Genomic DNA, 18,455 nt, shown 5'->3' with positions numbered 1-18,455 from the left:
CAGAACCACAGTGATGACGGGCGCCCCCCCCGCCCACTACCGGGCAGACCCAAAGCCTGGGGCGGGGACCATGCCCTCCATGGCCCTGGCGTAGCCTGGAGGGAAGGGAGACAGGAAGCAGAGACGCCAGACATCCAAGCCACATTCACAGTCAGCGCCAAGAAAATATGCCAGGGAGAGCTCGAGGGCTCGGGAGCGCCTTCGGGCCCCTGTCTCGGCAGAGCCCGCTGGGAAAGCCAAGCTCCGGCAGACCCTGCCCAGCAGAGTGGTCGTCCTCTCTGGGCATGGAGGCGGGCCTAGTGCGCAAACCACGGTTAAGAGGAGGACAAGGACGAAGGGACCCGTGACAGGGTTAGCGCTGCCGTCACCGGGGCGGCCGGGGGAGCCCGGGGCCATCGAGGACAAAGAGAAAGAGACGTGTTAGGTGTGCGAGGGGGCCTGAGGTTCAGGGCCTGCATGCAGTGGAGTGCCGCAAAGCCCCCCGCCCTGGAAGCCCTGAGTGGAGAGAGCAGGAGAGCGAGGAGGAGGAGGAGGAAGAGGAAGACAGAACGGCAAACTCTTTCACCAACTTTTTCCGCTTAACGTCCTCCTTCTCACTGACAGTACTTTCTGTGTCGTCTTCATCCTCAAAGGGGTTGTAACTTGACTGGGACTGCACTGACTGTATTGTGTCACTCTGGACACTAAGGTTACTATTTGGGAAAAAAAAAGCAGCAAAGTGACTCCGTCTCATTGGGAGGCAATGCACGCAGATGTCCCCGAGCCAGGCTCTGTGGAAGAGGAGGGGGGCCCGCGGCCAGCCGGGCCCCGAGGCGGCCCCCAGGATGGGCAGAGCAAAAGCTGGGGCCGCCAATTCTCCAATCCGAGAGGCTGGGGATGTACTAGGGAACAGGAGGAGGACACTGGGCCGTGCTCTCTTGCGCTCCGGCTGCGGATGTTATGAAGGCCGCCTTCCTCCAGTGACTCTCCCAGCCGGGGATCCCGGGGGCATCTGAGTGGGGAGGACCTTTGGCTAGCCAGAGGTCACAGGCGGGCGGGCAGGATCTCCCTCCGAGGGACGGCTGTGCCTCAGCAGGAAGGCCTTCTCTGGCCCTTTGTTGGAAGCCCGCTCCCCTTGGAGGCGACTATTCAGACTCTCCAGTCCCCAGTCTGTCTGGAGGAGCCCAGCAGAAGCAGCTCCTCTCAAACTTCCACAAGCCAATGCCCAGCCCTTCCCACGTTGCCTTCGTGCTCTCCTCGATGTCCGGGGCACGGGGCGGCCCTCCCTCTGAGACATACAAACCCAGCCCAGGTTTGCAATCACACATGCCAGGAAGAGATCTGGGGAAAGCAGGCCCCCATCCCCTGGAGGCCTGGTCAGAAGGCCTTCGGTCAATGGCTCAGGGATGGGGGGAGCAGGGAGAGCCGAGTCCCGGCCGGCCTTGGAATTACCACCTCATGGCTGCGAGCTCCGTAGAACCTCACAAGCACTTTGTGAGGCAAGGGACGGAGGGTTTATGCCCCTTTTATAGCTGAAGAAACTGAAACGCAGAGGGCACTCGGGGACTTCCCCGGTCACTAAGTGCCTGAGGCATGGCTCCAGTGCCCGAAGGCCTCGTTCCTGCACATGGTGCTGCCCGGCCGGTGGCGACCATCACCAGAAGCCTCTTGGAGCCCAGGAGTTGACTGGAGCCTGATATCTTGGGAGAGCTCCTGAGCTCCAACACCGCAGCCCCTCTTGTCTACGGGAATGATGCTCGCCCCATCCAACGCTGCCACCCTGGAGATGCTGCCAGGGGAGGCCCTGCCCTCGGTGCTGCCTTTTCCAGCAGTCTTTCCTATCCGGTTACACTGGGAACCCCCCAAGGACAGAAAGACCCATTTTTCTCATCCTTACATCTCTAGTGCTTTGTACCTAATATGAACTGGGAAGTACAGAAGTGGACTTTGTCCACAGCGGGCACGGGAAGCTAACAGCGACTGGCAGCCCTGAGGTGCCGCCTGACAGCAGGAACTTCTCGGCCCTCCAGGGGAATCATTCCAGGATCTTCCCGAGGGCCAAAAGGCCAAGAGTGGGGGGAAGATAGGCCCCCAATGGCCCAACGAGAAGGGTGACCTTCAGAGGCTGCATGCACCTCATGATGCCTCATAGTTTGGGGCAGTCAGCCCCCCATACTTAGGTAGCTCTGGACAAGAGGAAGGCTCGAGGATGGACACTAGGCAAGGCCGGCTTCGGAGCCCCGCCAAGTCACTGACAAATGCTCAGAGGTAGCAATGGGGAAGCTAGTGAAACTACCAAAAAAATCCCATCATTATCCGGGGTCATGAAGGCCCCAGAACAGCCTAAAGGAAGCAGGGGCCCTGCCCCGTCCTGCATCACTTACTGCTATTTGATGCCATAAATCCCCCACCCTGACCCCTTCCCACGGGTGATGGGGCAGCGGGCTCACTGCAAAAATCTATTCAGTATTGGCTTCTTGGTGACAGATCTGGAGCCCCAAAGGGTCCTGGCATATTTTCAGCATCCCAGAGGTCCCCGAGAAGGATGCCCAAAGAGCACAGGCTCTGTGGAGGGTCAAGGAAGGGAGGAGAGGCACTAAGCTGTCCCGCTCGCCTCCTGTCCGGAGCCCCCCGCCCTCACCTGCTGTGCTTGTTGGACAGGGCCTGGTCGCCTGTCTGGTTAATGCCCGTCAGGGTCACGCCATCTGAGGCCTTCTTCTTTTCTCGCCTACTCAGCGTTCGGTTCAGATCCGCAGACCATTCCTGGGGGGAAGGAGAAGCCTTCAGGAACAAGAGACCTGGCCGTCTGCCCCGCTGCCTGCCCTCCTCGCCACGGAGAGTGGTCACTTCAGGGCTTAGCAAGAGCACCCTGCCCCCCAGCCCCGCCAGGATGGCCAGGCCAGACAAGCAGCGCCCACTCCACAGAGGAGGAGAACGGGGTTCCCGACTCTGGGGGCAGCAGCGTGCACGTGCCCTGGGCGCCTCTGACGTCCCTCTTACACACAAGTCTGACTGGTGGCCAGTGTGCCTGGGAGCCGGCAGCGCAGAGGGCACCCGCTCCGCAGACCGGCCTCCCGGGCAGAAAGGCAGGGCCCGCCTGGGATACGCAACCCCACAGGACTCAGGGGCCCCTGCGGGGGAGGTTCCCGGAGAATGACCGCCCTCTCCCTCCAACCCTTCGGCCTTGGGTGCTACCATCGGGAACTACTTATGAGGCAGTGAGGCGGCCAGCCCTCCTCGGCACCTCCAAGTCCCATGTTCCCCGTGGTCAGTGCCTCCATGCAGGCTCACTGACCCCCAGCCCTGCGGGGCGGTTTCTACCGGGATGAGAAGACACCTGCCCACTTTTTCCCGAGGCCCCCAGGCATACAAAGCTTGTAGCTGCTGGCAGGAGGAGCCCCTAAAAGAGGGAGGGAATGTTCCCTGCTTGTCCTCTTTAAGCAGATGGAAGCCTCAGTCTAAATGCCAGGAGCAAGACGCTGCCAGCCAAAGGGCTGCCAGGAACGTCCAGGGGACTCCCTGAGATGGGCACCCAAAGCTGAGCTGACAGACTTGGGCAGTGACCATACCGTTCACAAGCCCAGCCCAGCCCAGCCAATCCTGCAATCAAGCCTTCACAAAGCACCTACTGTGTGCCAGGTCCCTTGGCAGGAGCCAGGCATGCCGGGCAAGTCTATGGTCCCCACCCTGAGGAAGCTTCCATGCAGATGGATACACACCACGTGCCAGGGGACCTTCTAAGTGACCAATCCCATGCCCCGATTCCCCCAGTGGCATCACTAAGAGGGAGATGGAGCAACCTCAGTGGGGATTCTTCCGCAAGGACTCAATCTCTCATTAACAGACATGCACGAACATTGATGGGGGAAAAGAGACATGTCTGCTCTTCTCTCCCTGCAATTCAGCATTTTCTCCTGTTCCTTAGAAACACTATTTGGGGGAGAGGTCCTGGGGCCCCCGACTGAAAGGTGTTTCAGAAGTCTGATCTCAGCCCCTTGGCTGGTCAGGTCCCTGCAGGCTGAAGGCGGGGACGGGGGCTGGGCTTGGGAGGCTGCCCAGGAGTGCTGGACCCAACTCTCCCAGACCTTGGTCTCAACTTTGCCTCAGGGCAGGGACGGTATTTAAAGTGAGACGTGGGCCTGTCAGAAAACTGGCGTGATGGAGGGCAACCTCAAGGTGCCAACCAGGAGGACAGGAAGTGAGCAGTTCAGCGAGGAGGGAAGGGCTGGTTCCAGGTAGGGCAGTTTACAAAGCTGGGCTCTGACAGGCTTGTGCCTTTGTGCCTCAGTTTACTTCTCACTACACTAGAAACCAGGCTCTGTGTGTGTGCCTGTGTGTGTGCGCGTGCGCCCAAGTGTGCAGAGGGGCCGTAGAAAGCCAGGCAGGGGAGAGGAAGGCAGCAACTACAACTTTAGGTGTTTTGCACAAATTGTACTCTCCTCCCCCCCAGCCTCCATTTTTCTTTCAGTTCCCCCTGGCGGGAGTCTATTTGCTCAGAGATATCTGCCTCAGAGAGGCAGAGTAGAACCAAACTGCATGCTGGGATTTGGTGAACGATGGGGCGCTGCTGCTGCTGCTCACACAAGGTATGGGATGAACACAACAGTAACATCAAAGTATAACTTACTTCGTCCTTATGGTTGGAAAGCATAAAAAGCAAGGTCACTTCATTAGAAAAGGGGACACAGGCTCAAAATACAGCACAAGAGCATGGCCCCCTCTCTTCCCCTCCCTCCCTCAGGTGGGGTCCTTCGGGCCTGTCTCCTACACCAGCCCACCTCCCCGAGACGCCCGGTGACACTAGCTAATGGCTGGTGCTCTCAGGAGAATCCAGCGGCCTCCCACAAGCAGTGTACCCCGAGTAACCGGGGAGGCCGATGGTTTCCCCCACCCGTTGCCCTGGAGCAGCGTGGAGATGCAGCAGGTGGGGAGGAGGAGGAATCTCTGCTGCAGAGAGAGCGGGTCCATCTATGAACGCTCCGTACGTCCCCTCAGCAGCAGGCAGGAGACGGCCCACTCTGGTTGACTCTGGCCCAGCCTGCTTTGGGGGCTCCAAAGTCTCGGGGTTAATTAGGACACCTCCCCAAAGGGCAGTTATTCTCGAAACAAAAACAACCAATCTGCCAAAGACAACACTCCCGGGCTTCATACTGAGAGTGATGATCTCACTGGTAGCTGAGGAATTCTGGGTAATGGCTCAACTTTCGCCACCCCTTCCTAAAACCCCAGAACAAGGATGAAAGACAAGACCCCGAGGGCCCGCCGCCTACCTCAAACTGCGGCCAGTTCATGGACATCCCGGGGCCGTGGTTGGCGCGGAACCACCGCAGGTCCTCCACCGCGTCCGCCGCTTGGATGCTCTGCTCCAGCTCTCTGTAGATGCTCTTGTAGCTGGGCCAGGGAGAGAACAGGCACAACTGTCACTCCTGGACCCAAATGGCACAAGGGCCCCTCTCCAGGGCTGTGGCCGCCGTGGGGCCCTTTAAAGTCAGTCCCTGGCAGCACGGCCCCATAGGCCCCAGCAGACACATTTGTGCTGGGCCCGGTGCCCACGGCCTATCTAGCTGGACAGAAGGGAGCAGAGGGGCTTCTTTCCAAGACCCTATGCAAGAGGTAGCAGAGTAAAAAGCCCATTTTACAGATGAAGAAACAGGCCCAGCAAGGAATTGAAAACTGAGGGGATGCCCATGAGTTTGGGAATGGCTGAATATTTATGGAATATGAATGTTCTCTAAGAAATGAGCAGCAGGATGACTTCAAAGAGGCCTGGAGAGACTTATATGGACTGATGCCGAGTGAAATGAAGAGAACGGCAACAAGATCATACAAAGATCGAGAGCCAAATGCACCCGGAGAGAGATCTGTGGAAACTATGGACCACAACATAGCATTTCACTCTTTTTGTTGCTGTTTGCTTGCATTTTCTTTTCTTTCTCATTTTTTCCCTTCTGATCTGATTTTCTTGTGCAGCAAAATAACCGTATAAATACGCATAGAAGAATTATATGTGTTTATATTGGATTACTTGCCATCTAGGGGAGGGGGTGGGGAGATGGGAGGGAAAATTTGGAACACAATGTTTTGCAAGGATGAATATTGAGAACTATCTCTGCATATATTTTGAAAATAAAAAAACTATTATTGAAAAAAAAAAGTTAAATTAAAAAAAAAAAAAAAAAAGAAACGGTCCCAGAGGAGTGATGTCAGTCAGCACCAGGGAGCTCTCCAGTCATATGGCTCTATCACCCCAAATGGGGCGGAAGGCTCGGGAAGGCCTTAGAGAGAACCTGACTGGGAACAGAGCCCTGAGGGACAGAAAGCACACAGCAGCCCCCGAAGAAGCCCTCCTCAGGGGACGCCGCATGACCTGCTAACTCTGCTGCACCCGGCGCCTACAGACCCGGGCCCTGGGGACTGCTCCCCAAGAGAATCCTGTTCAGAGAGGACAGAGCTGGGCCCCGGCAGAGAAGGTGTCTCTCTTGTACCTCCCACCACCAGGGGCCACGGAGCCTGGCACTGCCTGCCCAAGCTGCATCTCCTCCCCCACCATCTGGGCAGTGAGCAGGCTCCTGGGAGAAGTCACGCTTTCCTTTGCCTCAGCCTCCAAGCCCGATACCCCGGGGCTGCTGCTTTAATGTTTTCATGGCTACAATTACTCCACTCAAATTCGTTAAGAGCCTCCTACTGTGTGCCTGACCCTGTTCTAAGCGCTAAAGGAGACAAAATAGGCAAAAGTGCCTGTCCTCAGAGAGCTCCCGTTTTAATGGGGGAGACAACATGATGGCCACCACACACATGTCAAGGCAGCAAGCACTTATTAAGCACCTACTGTGTGCCAGGTACCGTGCCAAGCACTGGGACACCAGGAAAGGCAAGGAGCCCTTAAGGATCTAAAGATGAAAAGATCTAATGGGGGAGACAGCATGCCGGCCCCTACGTATGTACTTTCTGTGGAAAGTACAAGCAGGATAAACTGAAGCGAGATCACAGAGAGGAGATGCTAGAATTCAGGCAGAGGAGGAAAGGCGTCCCGCAGAAAGTGGGGGGCCCTGGCTGAGGCTGGCGCACCCACAATTTATCTGCATGCTCTCTCTGTTCCTGGCGTCCTTCATGACCTCAGTCAGCCCACTGGGCTTTCTGTGAGTTAGCAGAAGGATTCCATGATGGTCACTAAGCTGCTGACTGGGAGAGAGGAGAAACCTGAGAGAAAGTGGGGGTCAAAGTCCAGAGGGCGCCTGTCCTGTCCGATGAGCGCTTCCCTGGCAGCTGCCTCTTGTGGATGGAAGAAGCCAAAGAGAAAGAGAAAGGCCTGGGGAGAGAGAGGGGTGGGGATCTGGACTCATGGGATGCTTCAGTGGGCAGGGACTGGAGAACTGTTGGAGCTAGGAAAGGCCCAGAGCACAGTCTCAGAGCTAGGAGCCCCCAAGGGGTTTTCATAGGGGAGTCTGCTGCCCTCTATTTAAAGAAGCATCTGGAATTACTCGCCAGGGTCCCAGAAGGGTAGAAGCGTGATTCAAACCCAGCATTTTGGGGCACCTGCTTGGCTCCGAGAACATCCAGACCAGTGGTCACAGCCGAGGCCACAGCCCCTCCTTGGGACAGCCCGTTCCGTCTTCAGGCAGCACTGGCTGTCAGGGACGCTGTCTGTAGGCTTCCCTGACATGCAGCTCCTGCAGTTCCTGCCTCCAGCCCTGGCCCCAGCTACGGTCCATGTCCTCCCCTAGCAGCTGCTTTGACAGCCCTTCCCCACCGGGCACATGCTCAGTGCGAAGTCCCCCCCACAGGGCAGAGCATGGTTCCCCCGGCTGACTGGGGGCTCCGATCTATGCTCCCACACACCCCGTTTCCTCCTTAGCTCGTTGCCTCTCATCCATACCCCATGATTGGTTTATCAGAATGCCTGGTTTTCTAAGGTTCATGTGCAGACATGTGTGAGCCCAGAACATGAACTTGATGGTATCCTATGAGCGGGTCCCCCTTAGAGAGCTGCTTGAGGGCAGGAACAACAGTTTCTGCCTTTCTTTATAGCCCTGGTGCTTAGCATAGAGTCCGGCACACAGTGGGAGCTTAATAAGTGCTTGCTGATTATACACGCAGAGTTATTCTATGTGCAGTCACAACAGGGTAAATCTCACGTTAGCGACCTTGGCCAGTGAAGGCTCTGGGCCTCCCCCCATTACCTGGGAATGTTAGACAGGTCGAGATGCTTCTGAACCTCCAGCAACACCTCCCGGAAGAAACGCAGGCGTTTTTCCTCAAACTGCTGGCACTGTTCAAACACTTGCTCCATGTTCTCCATGTACTGGGGGGTCCCTTGGTCCAGCTCCTTCAGGGATTTCTCATATTTCTCCTTGGTCTAGAAAAAAGACCCCGTTCACAACGTGAGGGAGCGCTCACCGCTCTCCCGGCGGCCTCCTGGCGTGCCCCTAAGCGTGGCCCCAGAAGGTTCGGGGTCACCGTTTCAATGTGAGAGAGAAAAGTGGGGGGAGCCTGCGGCTGCTCGCTGCCCCCACTCTGTGTGCTGCCAGCCAACAGGATGACAAACACAAAAAATGGAAAAGTTTACCATCAGATAGGGAAATAACAGTGACAGACAGATAGAAGTGTGTGTTTGTGTGTCTGTACAAAATAACCACAATGGAGCTGGTTGGGTTTTTGGGGGGTGGAAGGAGAGTGAGGCTACTTTAGAGAGGGGGAGTCACAAAAAGCTTGGAGCAGAAGAAGATGAGGAGAGTTTTGAAGGCCACGAGGGCTACTGAGAGGCAGAGGAGGAGGAGAGAGGGCACAGCCTGGGCAAGGGCCCAGAGGGGAGACCGAGGTGTGAAGAATGCCTACAGCACCAGCTCGACTCAAAAGAGTGGATGAGCAGATCATAGGTTGGGAAAAGAGGGCGGCAGCTCTGGAAGGCTTTAAAGGCCAGAGGGTTGTATGTTCGAGTCTGGAGGCAACAGGGAGCCCCAGCCTGTGAGGAGGAGGAGAGGTGCCTGGTCAGCTCTGGGCCTTCTGACTACCCCCTGTGTATCACTTGGGAATGTGTGCCCGCCTCCTCTCTGCCCTCCTCTTCCCATCTTTGCGGCTGCAGAGTTTATTCTCTTGAGCTCCCCCTCTGTTCTGACTTCTCTTGTAGCATTTTAGGCCTTCTGACCCCTTCTCGGAACTCCAGCACAGCTCCTTCTCTCCTGGACCCTGGCCCAGGCTGGGTGGCCCTCCTCCCCCCATCCCTGGAGACTGCAGTCGCCTCCGGGGGCGCTGTCTGCCTCAGTCTCTCCCTCTCATCTGTCCTCCCTTTGGCCACATCGGACCAGCTCCCCCTCCTCAGAAACTGCGTCCTGCTGTGGCCCCCAGCTTTCTGGTGCCCAAAAAGGGAGATCTCCCTTCTTCAATAAAATAAATACAAATATAAATAAAATAAAGGGCATCCCACGATCCTTCAACTCTGGAAGTCCTGATTAAACACTGTGGAGTGCCAGGAGCCAGGCCAGGCCAGCCCCTGCCTTCGGGGCCTTCTGCTTCCTGGCAGTTTTCCCAAGAGGACACGAGGTGAAATAACGCGGCCAGGATCACACCAGGAGCCCCAATAGCCCCAGGTCTCCTGGACCCCAGGGCTGGTGCTCTATCTGCGGCAGAGATGATGGCCCCCACCCCTGGCTTATTTACACAACCTGCTGGCTCCGAGTGATGGGCAGATGCCACCACGGGCGACCACTGTGTCCTATTCTGTGTCACCAGGGGAGACTGGAGGCTGTCTCAGGCGGCACATGCAGGGCCTCAGCCACGGGGCTTCCCCTCCCTGGTCTCAGTTTCCTCCAACTCTTTGAATTCTTGATTTCTGAGCCCACGGTGCCCCGACAGCGAGACAGTTGGCAGCCAAGGGCAACTCTGCTCTTAACTCTTGTGGAGGAGGATGCAGGGCCGATCTGGGCCCTCACCTCATGGGCCGCGCTGAATAAGGAAGCGGAAACAGCATCGAAGCAAGGAAAAGAGCAGGATTAGTCAAGTGCCCCTGCAAGTCGGAGCTCAAGGAGGCAGACACGTGAGGCCACTGAGGGTCGGTTTTCAGCATAATGGAGGAAAACCCTAAACACCATTCACAAAACTACCGCACCACGTGTCTCTCCTCCCTTCTCCCATCCATCACCTCTTTCTAGTCTGAACTGCTAATCTCTATTAAGCATCTATCCCTCCCGTCTCTGTGATCAATTTCTCCCTTAACCTTACCTCCCTTGACTTCCCCTTCTCCCTTTTCCCTTTCATGCCCAAGGAATCGAACGCATGTGTCCACGCATGCGTTCCCCTCAGTGCCAGATGCTCCCCTTGCCCTTTTTCTCCTTTGCAAAGACATCTTAGAGGAAATGGGGTGAGATAAGGCAGGGTGTGGGGGTGGAAGCTTAAAAAAAAAGATGGAGAGCAGACTTTAGACAAGGGAGCCCCAGGGGAAAGACAAAGGGCACCCCTTCCCTGATCCATCTTCAGCTGCTCGGAACCAACTTTGCACAGGTGTAATTATTTCCCGTGTTGTGTTCCCTGACAGAATGGAAGCTCCTTGGGGGCAGTTACTGGCTCACCTTTGTCTTTCCATCCCCCAGTACCCAACAAGAGAAGTGGTCACAAAGAAAGAGTTTGTGAATGCTGGCCGATTGTGTGTGTGTGTGTGTGTGTGTGTGTGTGTGTGCGCGCGCTCCTGAAACACTTAGAAGACGCACAGAAGGAAAGGATGCTGAGAAGGGGAGGTGCTGGAGGACACGTTCATGGCTTTTTGGGTCTTCATCTGGGAGATGGCGCAGGGGCTGACAAGAGCCAAGCAAACACTAAGCACCTTAAGAGATCCTGCTGCCCGAGGGGCCACACGAGGCACAGGGGACCGTACCTTCAGCACGTCTTGCTTGCACTTCTCTACTTTGTCCTGGAGTTTCTTGAGCTGCTCTGGGTTGAGGGCAGGATCCGCTTTGCTGTTGTTCTCCCGGGACATGGCCAGCTTCTCCTCCTTACAGGCGGCGTGGTATGCTTTCTTGGACGCCTCTACCTGGAAGAAACGTTTCTCAGGATTATATTTCTAGGCCTTAGGAGTGCTCACTGAGACCACCCAAGACCAGAAATGGCTTTGTTGCAGGAGAAAGCAAGAATCTGCCAACTGTGCACGTGGCGACCCCCCAACAAAAGGACCTTTTTCTATAGGAAAATGTGAGTGAGGGAAGAAGTGGGAGAGAAAGATACCCAGGGCTGGAGCCAGAGGAAAAGACTGGACAGCCGGACATCCCAAAGGATGCAAAGGAGAAAGGAGGCAAAGGGGGCAAAGTGGAGTCCATGAGGGAGCCTGGAGAGGAGAGAGGCCCGAAAGCACACAAGGCAGGCCAGCTCTCAGCATGAGTGGTGCCATTTTAGCAGCCGGGGCCCATGGCCTATTCCACAGCAACTGAGCTGTCCCAGGACATAAATGAGTGTAGTAGAGAGGAAGATCAGCCCACGGCGGGGAAGACGGAGCAACACTTAGCCGGGTACCTCCTTGAGCTTCTTCGCCCAGGGCTTTTGGGCCTTCCTGAATCCATCCTCTGCCTCTCGGGTCTCCTTGAATCCTCCCATCATCTGCTTATGAAACGCCTCCTTCTGCCAATTCTTGATCTTCTCAAAATCCTCATTCATCAGGGAGCTCTTCACTTCGAGATGCAGCTCGCTCACCTTCTCCGCTTCCGACATCACAGCGTTCCAGGCCTTTTCGACGGTCCCATACTGTGGACCTAGATAGAACAGAAGGGGACATTTGGGACTGGGTGGCAGGCTGGGGCTGCTGCAAACGTCTGATGTGCACATTTCCATTTCATGACAAATCTACCCCCTGCCCCCATCCCTAACACTGCTGAATATTCAATCCCCACTTTGGAAGTCTAGGTGAGGACATAAGACCATTTGTGCTTCGTCTTCTCAAATGTTAATTTTGTTAAGATGGATTTTAAATGAAGCCGAGGTTGTTTTGAGGAGAAGGGTCATGAAGGGGTGATACTGGAGATGCCCAAGGAACCGAACATAAATCCCCTCCACGCTCGCCCCGTTCCACGCTCACCCTTTTCCACAAGCTGCTTCCATCGCTTAGCCCACTCGGTGAGCTGCTGTGCGTAAGCCTTCTCGATGCGCGCCCGCTCGTGGATACAGTTCATGAGGTCATTGCAGAGTCGGTGGCCATCGTCAATCCTCTTGACTGTTCGCTTGTAGTTTCCGACCTAGAAAACAAGGGAGGATTCATACGTCACTGGAGTGTCACGAGGGGGCGGGGGGAGAGGAGCAGAGCTACAGACTGCAGGGCACAGGCTATAAGACACCCCTCTTCCATGACCACAAGTGGGATGGGAAGTCCGCTGTGCGGGCCAAGCTACCCGGCAGTTTCTGTTTTATTTTTCCAAAGATAGTTTTCAACATTCACTCTTGAAAAACCCCGTGTTCTAAAATTTTCTCCCTTCTTCCCCTCTACCTCCGTCCCCTAGACAACCATTCAATACAAGTTAACCTGTATTATAACCTATATTAATACGTGCAGTTCTTCTATGCATATTTCCACAATTATCATACTGAATAAGAAAAATCAGATCAAAAAGGGAAAAAATAAGAAAAATAAGCAAACAACAACAAAAAAAGTGAAAATACTATGTTTTGCTCCCCACAGTTCTCTCCATCACAAGATCATTAGAACTGGCCTCGCTGTTGAAAAGAGCCACGTCCATCAGGATTGATCACTGTATAATCCTGTTGTTATCACATGCAATGATCTCCCGGTTCTGCTCCCTTCACTCAGTATCAGTTCATATAAGTCTCTCCAGGCCTCTCTGAAACAGCCTGCTCATCATTTCTCACAGGACAACAACATCCCCTTCCATTCACGTACCCCGACTTTTTCCAGCCATTCTCCATTCAGTTTCCAGTTCCCTCACCACAAAAATGCCTGGCAGCTTAGGGCACCAGCCCCTCCAGGAGGTATAGATGGCACTTTCACCATCCCCAGGAAAGTGAGATCACGTTCTCTTTCTCAAGAAGGGGCTTTGTGGTCATTTTGGAAAACTCCAAATCGCTACACAAAGGTGGGTCACGTGGAGCCGATCGCCATGCTCCGGACGTCAAGTGGGAAGGACCCTCTTCCTCATCTGATCTCAAAGCACAAAGCGGGCAGATCCCTAGGGATGTGGAGTCAGAAGCTCCAAATTCGAATTCCTGCAGACTGTTTCCCCTTAATTTCCTCATCTATAAAATGAACCAGATGATCTAGAAGGCTTTCTAGTTCTAAATGCTAAAAGCTCCTCAAAGTCAAGAACAACACGCTATTCCAGGCCTGATTATTACCCCAACAAATCTCGGCAAAGCCGATGAAATCCAGGAAAACTGGAGGTGCAGCGTCTGCCATCCCAGCAGTCAGCTCTGGTGCCTCCTGGCCCTCTCAGAGCCCATCTCCTTGTACTTATGAGGTAAGTTATACCTTAAAATGGGTATTTTTATATTTGCACTTTAAAAACTTCAAGTTCTGAGTAAATGTAAGGTCTGATTTTATTATTTAGACAGGAGGAGAGAGAGAGACCAAGTGCTTCCGGCAAAGTGAAGAAAGGAAGAGGGCTCTTCTAAGGGGAAGGCCCCACTGAGCCAAGCCCCGATGTCAGCAAATACCAAGGGACCAGGAAGTGGGTAAGAACTGGGTCTCCTAGAGGAGTGATCTCGGACAATTGGAAATACTCCAGCATCCTTTTAATCCCACAAGTCCTGGTCAGCGCCTCCTACTTGTGCCAGGCCCTGGGACTACAGGAAGGAGCGGTGTCTGCCTTAGGGAGCAGCGTGGGCAGGGACTGGACACTGGAGAGTTCCTTGGCCTCAGGAACACCAATGACCTGTCCAAGGTCATACCATCCTTGGGCCGAGGCAGCGCTCCAACCAAGATGCTCCTGGCTCTGCCCGCTGGGCTGAGCTGCCTCTGCAGACTGAAGCACAGTGAGGCTGCCAGGGACCACGACACAGCCAGGACCTGCCCTCAGTGAGCTTCATGATAAATAAATGGAACATGGCTATAACATGTGAGCAGGTATGGACCCCCCAGGGAGTCAGAGGGAGGAAGGAAAGGGCCCCCTCCCTCCTGAGCTAAAGTGCAAGGACCCCAAGAGTTGTAGGGGGCAGACCCAGCTGTGCACAGGAGTAGAGTGAAGCTGCAGGGAGGCTGCCCAGTGTTAAAGATGCTGCTCTCTGTCTGTGGGCAGCGGGGAGCCAGAGAAGGGTACGGGGCAGGCTTGAGCATTAGGAGGGTTATTTCTACAGCTGGGTGGAAAAGTGACAGTAGAAAGCAGCCATGGAAGCTAGAGAAGCAGCTAGGACCAGGGAGGAAACGAGGAGCCCAGCTTGGCCAGAGCACGACTGAAGGGAAACAGGCCTGGAAGTGAAGGCTGTGGCCAGTCTGGGGGAGGGGGAGGGGGGCGCAAGCCTGAAGGGTCTATGCATCTCTACTCAGCAGTACCAGGGAACTCCCAGAAGTCTGTGAGCAGGGGCAGCCTATGGCTGCCAGTGCCGGGAGCTCTGGGAAAGATGAGTAGAGAGGCGAGTGCGGTCTGGAGAGGGTGAGAAAGATCCGACCTAGAACGAGGCCCGCAGGGGTGGTGAGCACAGGACGGGAGTGTGGAGGAGGGAGATGCTGGGCCTTGGTGCTAAACTGCATCATCCTTGGTGACCGCAGGGGCAGCTCCTCCAGACAGCTCCGGTCCGGCGCACCCTGCCCTGCCTCATCCCAGCTGTTCCGACTCTGGGTGGCGTCGGCCTTCCTTAGGTGTCCTTCCTGAGCTGAATCAGGCTCCAACCATTCCCCTAAGGGCAGCTAAAACACATTTCTGGGAAGCACGAGGTGCTGGAGGAAGCCCAGGGCCGGCAGTATCTTGCTTCCGACCCAGAGGTGCGTCGCCATTCCCACGCTGCCTCCCTGTTAGAATGGCGGCTCCCATTCTAACCCAGAATGGCTCATCTCCGCCTCTGTGTCCCCAGCACTCAGCACAGTGCCCAGCCCAAAGGAAGCTCTGTGCCTGACCAAGCAACAGAGCAAAGTGTGGATGATGAGGATTCAGGGACAAGGGGCAGGCGGCCTCCCCTGACCACAAGGAGCCTTCTTACCAAGGCAGCAGAAGCCCAAAGGCCCCATTCACCACTCCCCACGGATCCCAAGGGTCAGCCACTATCTGGCCTTTCCTTGTCCAGCTCCAGGGAGGGAGAGTCAAGTTCACTGACGTTGCCGTCCCCCGCGAATCCTGCAAGGGGCTCGGGGCTGCGGGACCCAGAGAGAAACGCTGCCGGCATCGTGTCTGAGGTCTGCGGAGTCACATTCAAATCCTGCCTCAGTTGCTTCCTTTCCCTCCCTGGAACTCGACCTGATCCTCCGTAGCGATGAAAACCTGCTCCCTGTCTGTGACACAGAATCTCTCCCAAGGAAGGCTGTGGCCGGGAACACAGAATTGGTGTTCATCTAGCTTGGGGCTCGGGGTGGGTAACCCAGAGAGGTTTCTGGAAGGAAGTGGGTGAGGGCTGTCCAGAACCAAACATCCAACAGGCTGCCCGGGCTTAAGTGAGCTCCCCCCAGAGTAAAAGCACAGAGATCTCTCCGTTCATCTGTGTGAGCAAGCCCGCATCCCAGAACCGGATCACTCTTTGTACCGTGGGGGATACCCTCTGGCCACCGGGATCTGGCAGAGCAGGAAGCCAAGAAGAGGCCGCCGAAGGCATGATTCCTGGCGTGGGCACAACTAACCATAACTGAAGACACTGTGACCGCTTGCCCAGAAAGTCCCAGAGGAGCAGGGAACAAAACGAGCCCAAGTTTCCGTTCGGTATAAAGACACACCGATAACCAAGCCACGAAAACCCTCAGGATTTCTCTGCACGGCAGAGACTAGATGCAGGAGGAAATAACAGGAAGAGAAATGTCATTGGAACTGAAACAAAACACATCCAACCTAAAAAAGTAAGAGGAAACTCATTCCCAAATCTGACAAGTTTGCTAATGGAGCATCTTATTCACGGTTCACTCTCTCAGTATATTAGTTTTGCAATTAAAAAAAAAAAAACATCTCCCCCACTTTTCAAAATATCTCCTTTTAATTTTAGATCTTAAAATAGCAGAGATGATCTGAGAAACACCACCGGCTTTCCTCTAGGATTCAGCTGGAATACCTAGTCTTCCGGCAGACCGCAGGGATGGTCCCTTCCCTTCCAACGACAAAATTTACTTGGGTGATTATGGGAAAGCTTCCTTCCCAAGCCAGAGCTGGCAAGAAGGTGGCCTGAACGCATTTGTTTGTATAAATCCCGAATACAGAACGAACCAATGTATTCTTAATGTCCTCGAAGAACTGAATTTTGTCGAGTGATTCTCTTCATCTGTTGGTATAAGTGAATGGCTCAGGATGTTTTTGTTTTGAATATGATCGTGCTGATTGCTTTCTTAAGCATCCCAGCATTCTTGGTACAGATCCAGCTTCCTCATGTTCAATGATTTGGGAGATGAACTGCTATGGTTCTTTTTGCGAGATTTCCTTGAAAAATTCTGAACTATTAATCATTAATGACATTGTTCTTGAATTCTCGTTCTTGGCTTTTTCTTTCTTTGGTTTAGATATTAAATTAAAAAAAATAGATATTAAATTAAAAAAAAAGGCAAGTTTCCTTCCTCTTTCTGTCTTCTCTTCCTCCCCCTCCTTTTCCTTCCTTCTGCCTTTTGCCTCATTTCTCTGACTTGATTGATGAATGTGCTGATTGCCGAGGAGCAAAGACAGGCTTGTCTGTACTGATGCAGAAGGTGAGGCGGTGTGTATAACGAGCACAACAATGGACGTAGACAGAACAACGGAATAAAGGAAACTGGGAAATGCGAATTACTAGCTTGGTCCTGTTAGGAGTGGACACTTCCAGGCCTAGTGGGGTCCTAGGGCTGTAGAACACTGCATACAATGGCAGACTTTTTCAGTATTTTAGTTAATTCTACTAAAATCTATTTTCTTGTCATAAAGGGGAGGAAAGAAGGGACGTCCTAGGAAATGTAGGTGATATAAAAACCAGCGATACTGACACAGAAAGGGCAATTCTACACTCCGTTGTGCTCCTGCCGGGGACCACACCCCAGCCCAGCTCTCGAGGCTGTTCAAGGACGATGAGGTCTACTGGTTCTTGCATCCTGGACAGTGATGGAAGCATGGGCACTGCCAGCAGGCCTTGGCAGCCTTTCTCTCACAGACCAACCAGAGAGTGTGTGACAGGCTGGGTTAGAGGTCAGGGCGGAAGACAATGAGGGGAGGAACAGAACCAGAGCGAGCTGGGAGAGCAAGCTCTCCCTCCATTCCAAGCAGGACCTCAGTTTATCCATCCCTGAGAGATTCCGGTCTGAGCCCTTTCTTCCACTCACCAGAGGCAGCTGTCTGAGGAAACTGCCCTAGCTCCTCACAAATCTCTCAGTCATGAAATCCATCTGAAGTGAAACCTCAACACACGTAATCTGAACCTGCCTCTCATTGTCCCATTCTCAGAAGCCGTCCTCGTCAGCCTCATTACAGGCTCTAAGAGCATCATTAATTAACTGCCCTCTTGGCCTCTCCAATTCATTCTTCTAGCCTACTCCGAGTCACAGACACGGGGTGGGCGCTTCGAACCATCCCTCTCCTCCCAATTCAGCCAATTACACTCCCACCCGGCACTACCAAATTGGCTACGGGACCCTCAAGCTTAGTTGTCCCAAGAGTGTGTGGGAGTGTTCAACTGGTAGTTATGAACCTGGAGCTCATGAATCTGGTGTGTGTGTGTGTGTGTGTGTGTGTGTGTGTACGCGCGTGCGCGCGCACACACACACACACACACACACGGTTTCCTATGTAATTTCACATTTCTTTTTTGTGTATTTTGTGTATTTAGACATTTTTATGAGGAGTCTTTCACCAGCCTGCCAAAGGCATGCATGTACCAAAAAATTTCAGAAGCAGGTTAGTTCCCAGATAATTCCCAAAAGCTTTTCAAAGCTCAGCGTAGTGGAGGGAATGACAGCACTGTGACGCTCCTGTCCTCTTTTCCTTCCTGCTACTCTTTCTCTCCTACTTCTCTTCCTCTACCTCCTTTGATCCTTCAGATCACAGCTTCTCCTCACAGATGTCCCCCAAGGGCTCTGGCCTGGAACCTTTGTTCTTCTCCCTTTATACTATTTCATAGGATGCTCTTCTAAATTCCCATGAATATAATGACTATCTCTACACTGATGATTCTCAAATCTATTTATCTATTATTAAAATCATGACATTAAATTTCATTATTAATATTAAATTTACCTATTTATCTATTAATCTTTCTCTTGGCTTCTACTTAGGTGACTATTGGACATTTCATATTGTATCCCTATATAGATCTCAAACTCAACATGTCTAAAACAGAAGTTATTCCCTCCCCCCCTTTTTTTAAGTCAACAGTATTTTATTGTTTCAATTACATGT

The 18,455-nt window shown here is 53.7% G+C and overlaps 1 protein-coding gene across 5 annotated transcripts in view; it reads right to left on the bottom strand.

The window, feature by feature from the left end:
• Positions 1–18,455, bottom strand: part of PACSIN2 (protein kinase C and casein kinase substrate in neurons 2) — a 145,290-nt gene that overhangs the window by 3,808 nt on the left and 123,027 nt on the right. For 4 of the 5 annotated variants that reach the window (XM_051962259.1, XM_051962261.1, XM_051962260.1 and 1 more), the window contains 7 exons: positions 12,038–12,194; positions 11,479–11,714; positions 10,847–11,002; positions 8,160–8,335; positions 5,250–5,370; positions 2,621–2,742; positions 570–692 (listed from right to left, as the gene is read on the bottom strand). In XM_051962259.1, the coding sequence (XP_051818219.1) occupies positions 570–692; positions 2,621–2,742; positions 5,250–5,370; positions 8,160–8,335; positions 10,847–11,002; positions 11,479–11,714; positions 12,038–12,194 (1,091 nt within the window). The remainder of the gene's footprint in view (positions 1–569; positions 693–2,620; positions 2,743–5,249; positions 5,371–8,159; positions 8,336–10,846; positions 11,003–11,478; positions 11,715–12,037; positions 12,195–18,455) is intronic. The other variant, XM_051962263.1, reaches the window with a different exon arrangement.

This window comes from Antechinus flavipes, chromosome 5 (assembly GCF_016432865.1).
Source record: "Antechinus flavipes isolate AdamAnt ecotype Samford, QLD, Australia chromosome 5, AdamAnt_v2, whole genome shotgun sequence".
NCBI classification, from domain to species: Eukaryota; Metazoa; Chordata; class Mammalia; order Dasyuromorphia; family Dasyuridae; genus Antechinus; species Antechinus flavipes.
This window is presented reverse-complemented; position numbering and strand designations above follow the sequence as displayed.